We start from the raw sequence: 6,786 nt of genomic DNA, 5'->3' as shown, positions 1-6,786 counted from the left end.
CAAGCCAGAGGAGCAGAACGCTTCCCTGCTCTGCCCCGTCCACTCCTCTGACCTATTGCAACATTGAGACATGAAGGATCATGCTTCAGACAAACAGTGCTGGATTCACGGAGGCACAATGGGACGGATTCTGATTTCTCACACAGGGCAGGAAAGGCAGAGTAACTGCATTAGCGTCCCTGGAGCAGAGGAAAAGAGCAGGAGTTGGTGCAGTCAAGGGCTGGTCCAGGAATCTCCTCGGCTGGCTGCCCGGCCCCTCCCTGGCCCTGCTCAGAGGTATTGGGCTGTGGAGAGTGTAACTGGAAAATAGGAGAGGCTGGGTCCAATGGTCTGTGCATGCAGCTGTAACCCTTGCTCACCCTCCTCAGCTCCAGGCCTTGTGAATATTTTCCTTTGCAGGCACCACGTGTCTTTGGACTGGGTGGGGTTAAATGTCAGCCTGTGGGAATGGGCAGGTTTGCCCCAGCCAGCGCAGGGGAGGGCAGGGCTGTGCACAGTCAGCTCACAGAAGTTGGCAACTCAGCTGGACCCCTCCTCCCTCCCTTCAAGCTCCCCACCCCCAGCTCCTCCTCTAACCTTAGCTTTACACAACAGTGCACACAGAAAAACATCGGGACTCCTTAGGATAGTCGCCCCAGCCAGAAAAAGGGACTGGCACAGAGAGATTTTCCTCTACTGAACAGCTGCAAGCGGAGCCAGGTGGGACTGAGACCCTCAGGTGAGAGCAGGCTGCAGCTTTAAGCGTGATCTCAGCCAAAAATCATTTCCCTCCACCCCATGTACAACCCCCCCCCCCAAAAAAAATCAACAACCCCTTTTCTTGGGAGGAGGGGGAATCACCGGTACCCAGGTCTGTGCAGGCACTAGGACGAGCTGGCAGAGTCCCAGCCCGAGAGGCAGACAGATCTGAAGCTGTTGGCTGAGAGAAGCCAGCAGAGGAGATGTTTCATTTTACAGCTCCCCCAGGCAAAATGAGCATTGCTGCTTCCGCCAAGTAGGTGGGGGTGGCAAGTGGAGCGCGTGGAGGTGTGAGGGAGAGAGGGGACCTTGGGAGGCTGAGAGTGTCCTGAACACAGCAGTGGAGGCCCCCCGCGCGGAGCGGCAGCTGGCTGGAACAAGGCCCGGGGCTGTGGGGCACGCCGTTCAGAAAGAGATGCCGGGTTCAAGCTAGACCGCAGGCACCACTTCACTGGTGCAAAGCAGCCCCATTCCCAGGGAGTGCCAGGCAGCAGGGATTCCCCCAATGGGGCTGGTGCAGGGCACTTCTCCTAGCCCAGGGGCAGGCAATTATTTCAGGCAGAGGGCCGCTTACTGAGTTTTGGCAAGCCATTGAGGGCTGCACGACATGCAGCCCAGGGAAGATAAATATTAATTTTCTAAATTTTTTAGGGGCCCCGCAGGTTGGATAGAATGGCCTGGCGGGCTGCATCTGGCCCCCGGGCCGCATTTTGCCCACCCCGTCCTAGTCCTATGAAATCCTGGGACCTATTAGCCAACCTCTTCCTGGCCCTGGCATCTCCTGGCCTGGGAAGGAGGCGCTGGTCAGGGGGAACCTAGAACTGCTTTCCTTTCACTCGTCCATGTACTTGACTGAGCTGTTTCACTGGGCAGCATGCACTCAGGCCTTAAATACTTTGTGGAGAGCGAGCAGGCGGTGGCCAGAGCTCTCTACTCACTGTCTTTCCCTGGCACCCTGCGGATTAACCTGTCGCTTGCACTCTTGTTCCTGCTGTGCCACTTTTTGTCCCAAGCAATCGGTGGCTGTGCACACAGTGGTTTCCCTCTGGCCACTGAATGGGGCCTGCAGTTCCTGGTGGGCTGGGTCCACTCGTGGTGCAGCAAACAGGCCTGTTCTGTCCATGTCGCCACTTCCTGATGGGAGCCGGGGCCCTGCAGGAAGGCGGTCTGGCAAGGAAACTCATAGCCAACTGACACCTGGCTGGGGGAGCAGCTCCTTGTGGCTATAGGCAGATAGGCAGTGACTGAGCATAGCCCACAGGCTGCTCCAGTTGCCACCCCACCTACTTGGAGGAAGCAGCAGTGCTCATTATCCCCCATAAAAACAAGACTGGGCAAGGCCCCTGTGTCCAAGCCTAGTCCAGCACCGATCCACTTCAAAGGGGCACTCCCAAGGGAGCTGCCAGCTCTGACCTCCCACTAGCAAAGCAGCCAGCATTTGATTTTAGCAAGCACCGCTTCCACTGCTGGCACCAGCAGGCTCATAGGTTAGGTCTTACTAAGGGGCACTGTTATGTTAGCAATGCCAAGAATGCAAAGCCCCTTATTGACACAATGTGAGCTGGGAACAGAGGGAAGCAAATGCACTTAGAGTGCAAGGAGAAAGGGCCTCCCAAGCACCATGGTCCCTCCTGGCCCACCCATGCCCGTTCCTTCCCGGGCCCACAGCCATTAGCTGCATTTCCATTTTCCCCTCTCCAGTCCTCCACCAAGGCTGGCCTCCCTGCTAGGCGCCTTCCTCCAGGCACTGCTACCTAACAGGGCAGGACAGTGGAGGACAGGGGCTCCTGCCAGAAAGTTATAAGATCACTGCAAACTAGTTATTAAATAAGGTTTGTCCAGCGGATAATAATGTGCACGATCTGAGATGTGAAATATCAGGCTCTCCTGGTGGGGAGGGGATGGGAAACAAAGAAACAAGCTGCACTGCCAGGCCTAGGGCTGCCTTAGATAATGTGCCCTTGGTGACAATGTCACTAGATTTCCCAAAAATCAGGCTTCACATTTCTGGAATGTGACATTCGCTTGCCAGGATCCCAATGCTCGTGAAAAACCTGGGTACATATATACAGCAGCACAGCCACCTTTGGGGTGTGGGGGCAGCCTCCATGTAACAGCAGGGAAGGGGTGGGTTTTGATCAGGGACACAGATCAAAAGCCTGTCCTGGGCTCTAGCATTGGGCTAGCAGGGGTAAGGTGTGGTAGTGTCTGGGGCCGACTGCACACAATTGGGTGATGTCAGTGTTTTGTCGTCTTGTTGCCCTTGGCACCATGCTTCAAGGACCAGGTACTAACTGCGTCCACACCCTTCACCATAAATCCAGGGCAAATGCCTCTAAACACATAGCAAAATGCTGGACCCCCTGGTGACAAGCAGGTCCATGCCTATGCCAGAGCTTTCACAGCTCACTGGGACAAATCCCTACAGAGAATAGCATCAAGCTCAATTTCTGTGTCTCTGGGTAAGCAAGGGCCATGCTAGATATGCTTATACACAAGTATTAAACCTCCCAAGAATCCACCAGCAGGAAAGGAGCTGCCTGGTACCACTTATTTTCCTTTATCTGTTTTTCCTTCGCATGTCAGACATCTGATCCTGCCCAGAGTTTCCTCTTAATCCTGGCATATGTTCCTTATCAGAGCAGTGGATTCCTTCTCCTCAAAACGACTCAGTGGTTGTTACAGAAAGGAGCTTCTGCAAAGAGCAGACAGCCACCTGCCCACTGCACTTGCTGTCTGAAAAACAAAGTATTCAGAGTTGCTAAGGACACGGATCTCCTGTTCTGGCAGAGCCTCAAGACACTGAGGGGCAATGAGGAGCGGGGTGGCTCCAGCACCAAGAAGAGTGTCTCCAACTGCTGGGGGCTCTGGTCCTTTTGCTTGCATCTCCTTGTAACAAGTGGGCCATCCCAGGGCCAGTCTGAATGTTGGCCTGCCCACCCACCTGCTTCACCTTTGATGCATCTTAAATTGCTCCTAGGCAGGAGGATGCCCATTTAATTGCCCTGATGCCAAGGGCAAATACATGGCTCTGAACCTCCCCTTATACTATGTCCCATGCCTCACAGATGGCATTTACATCCACGAATACTCCCACAGCCCCTTGGCTGGGTCAACACACAGCCTCACCCAGCTCAAGCTTGGCCACAGGCATCCTCAGACCTACCTAAGCCTTATGCCCCCTACACTGGTGCTTCTTCCCATGCCCTGCACACTGGGGCCTCAACACCTGGCTCCCTCCGTGGGCTTCTACCCTGCCCTTCACTAGGCCTAATGTCCCTTGGGACTCAGGCCTTGCTCAGTGGGCCTGGGCCCCATCTCAGGCCCCACTCAGTGGGCCTTGACCCTGTGCTTTGCTGTCAGGGTGTGCTCCCCTAGCCTTTCCCTTCCACAGGGTCACCCACAAGGCAGTGGGGGCTCAGGCTTTCCAGCACCCCATCCTCACCTCTCGCTAGGGAGGCATTGGCATGGTATTTCCTGGAGACTGCCCTGCTACCAGCAGCCCCACCACACCATGCTCCCCAGCAGGATGTAATTTTAGGTCATTCCCCAGGACCAGGAACCTGCTCCATTCCCAGTTTCCCACCCTTAACCTCCAGCTGCTCTGGGAGCAGCAGCTCTCCAGCTGCAGCAGCTACCAGCTCTGCTCTTGGGGCCCAGTCTTATACCCAGGCTCCCAGCCTCTCCACCAATCAGGCAGCCTTCTGCTTAACATGTGACTGCCTGACTGGGTCTGCTCCCACCTGCAGGCTGCTTACTCTTCACCCCTGCCTGAAGTGGTGGGATGAACCGCTTTGATTCCCAGTGCCCAAGATGCAGGTTGATGGGTCAATAGTTCGCAACACCCCTGCTGATCTGTACATATGGAAATGGTTGGGATAGTAGGAGTTCAGTTTTGCAGTGAGCCACTTGCTCTGGTGGGATGCATTGAGGGTTCCCTTCAAAGTCCCTTCCAGCTCTGGAACAGGATCCATTTTAAAGCCTGATCCAGCCAACTCATTTGGTTGGCTCACTAGTTTATGTCCTTATTACTCAACAGTCAGGACAACTACTGACCTGGAGTCATTACGAGGGCCTAGAGCCCCTTTTTGTCACTCCTAGACTTAAATAACTGACAGTAATGGGCACTTTCCTCTTGAATAAACGAGGGGCAGGGGGAAGATAAGAAGTGGTCTTGTTAAGTTTTCCTGCTGTCAAGGCATCAGCTGTGACTGCTGTCTGCCTCCGCTTCCCTCTTAGACTTATTTCCTCCACACTTTTGCTTGGGAGGATGCAGCCTCAAGACACAGGCGTTCAGTACAGGCGGTGGAACAACAACAGTCGTGATGAAGTCAGTGTGAACGTGTCCACTGCTGAGGCATCAGGATGTAGGAGGTGAGAACACCTGTAGCTCTGCTGTCTGACAGGCATAGACTCACCACACATACCAAACTTGTTCTGTATGAGCCCTAGTGTTTCCTTGTAGATACCCCCTGTCACCACCAGAGAGTGGGGGGGGGCAGAAAAATGCTGCTGTGAATTGAAATTGTGGCATGACTTGGGGTGGGACATACATGAATTGCTCAGACTGCAGTTGGACCTGCCATTGGGGACAGTGCTTCTATGTGAATGACGAGGGACTTGGGTGGTCAACAAGGATGGATGGGCAGGGCCTTGGTTTTCTGTTTTATCCTCAGGTGCCTTGCACTTCTCCTCCCTTTGGTAAGGACGCCCTGTTTCTCTCCCCAGGGTTTACAATAAGCTGTGCACAGGGAAAGTCGGCATCGCAGTTAAAGTGATCGGAGGAAACATCCTCTTCTGGATTGTTTTCATCATCGGCTATGTGACAGGTTACTATGTGCACAAGTGCAAGTAGAGCAGAACGCAGCCTGCAGACCCCCAGGCCTGGATCCCCCTGTGGCCTAATCCAAAATATCTAATTCCCACTCCCCAGCGCCCCACTTGCAAACATGCCTGGGCGGAGCAGGAGCCTTCACCACATGTCCACACAAAGGTGAACTGTCACCAACAACACTGGCTTTTTTCTGGCCTCTGCCCCATCTCCTGGCACACACGCAGCCACGTGCCACCATCTCTGTGGAGCGTAAGGATGGGGCTGGGCCACCAGCCACCTGGTAATGTGCCTGATTTCAGACTGTGAACTAAGGAGCCACCAGAGGCCCCTTGTCCCTCATGGGCGCCATCCCCAGCACATGCTTTCATCTCACAGTGGCTGCTCCAGGGCAGTGGTGCTGCTCCCTCGCTAGGCTTAGGGTCTCTTCCCAGCTCTCGTTTGAGCCCACCCCTTACTCACAGGCTCTGCAGGGGTGGCGAGTGCACCGGCTGGAGCTGAGGGATGCTGATCCTGTCCCTGAAACTTCCTTAACTTCCATCAGTCCCCGTGGCCATAAAGCTTCCAGGCTGCTGCATACACCCTCGGAGGGCTGGGCTCTTTAGGAGACAGTGGGATGGGAGCCTTAATTGTATTTGAATTGACACCCCCCTGAATTTCCCTGCAAAGGAACTTACTGCTTTTTCCAGTCAGGGTTGTGGACACTGCTGCCTTTTCCCTTAGAAAGCTCTGCTGCGGCCCAGGGCTCAGACACAGCCAGCAATGCAAAGCTCTGTATTTCTCCCCCCTGCCACACAATCCAATCATTGTAAGAAATAAAAGCAGGTTGAAAGTTACCTGGCTCCCCCTGTCTGTGGTCAGGCTGGAACGCATGTACACCCCATGGAGAGGCTCATACTAGGAGATCAGGGAAGCAGCCCACAGGTCTTACAGTGCTCTCCTGTCACTGCAAGTGGAGGAGGAAACTTCTGCCTCCAACAAGTGTGTTGTGTCCCATACAGCGTTCAGTTCCCACCCCAGGCAGAGACTTGATCATGCTCCAGTGAGTCCCCATCAATGGCTCCACTGTCTGCTGGCTCACTTAGGTCTGACGAGGTCACACCTCTTCACACACCAATTAGCATCTGTCAGCAGAAGCACCAACCCCCACCCCATCATACCAGCATACCTGTGTTTGCGAAGGTTCAGATTGCTTTGCTTGTAGGCGGTGGCTTTGC

General features: G+C 54.5%; 1 protein-coding gene across 2 annotated transcripts; it reads left to right on the top strand.

The window, feature by feature from the left end:
- Positions 1 to 553: 553 nt before the first annotated feature.
- On the top strand, positions 554 to 6,405 carry SMIM1 (small integral membrane protein 1 (Vel blood group)). 2 transcript variants are annotated; one of them, XM_019511634.1, is made up of 3 exons: positions 554 to 699; positions 4,978 to 5,112; positions 5,467 to 6,405. In XM_019511634.1, exons 2-3 carry the CDS (start codon positions 5,009 to 5,011, stop codon positions 5,591 to 5,593), a joined length of 231 nt encoding a protein of 76 aa, XP_019367179.1. In that variant the 5' UTR covers positions 554 to 699; positions 4,978 to 5,008; the 3' UTR covers positions 5,594 to 6,405. The 2 variants fall into 2 exon arrangements, with proteins under 2 accessions (XP_019367179.1, XP_019367178.1); XM_019511633.1 differs by having other exon boundaries at positions 558 to 718.
- Positions 6,406 to 6,786: the final 381 nt, after the last annotated feature.

This window comes from Gavialis gangeticus, unplaced genomic scaffold (genome assembly GCF_001723915.1).
Source record: "Gavialis gangeticus isolate Ggan-Ray unplaced genomic scaffold, GavGan_comp1, whole genome shotgun sequence".
NCBI lineage: Eukaryota > Metazoa > Chordata > Crocodylia > Gavialidae > Gavialis > Gavialis gangeticus.
This window is presented reverse-complemented; position numbering and strand designations above follow the sequence as displayed.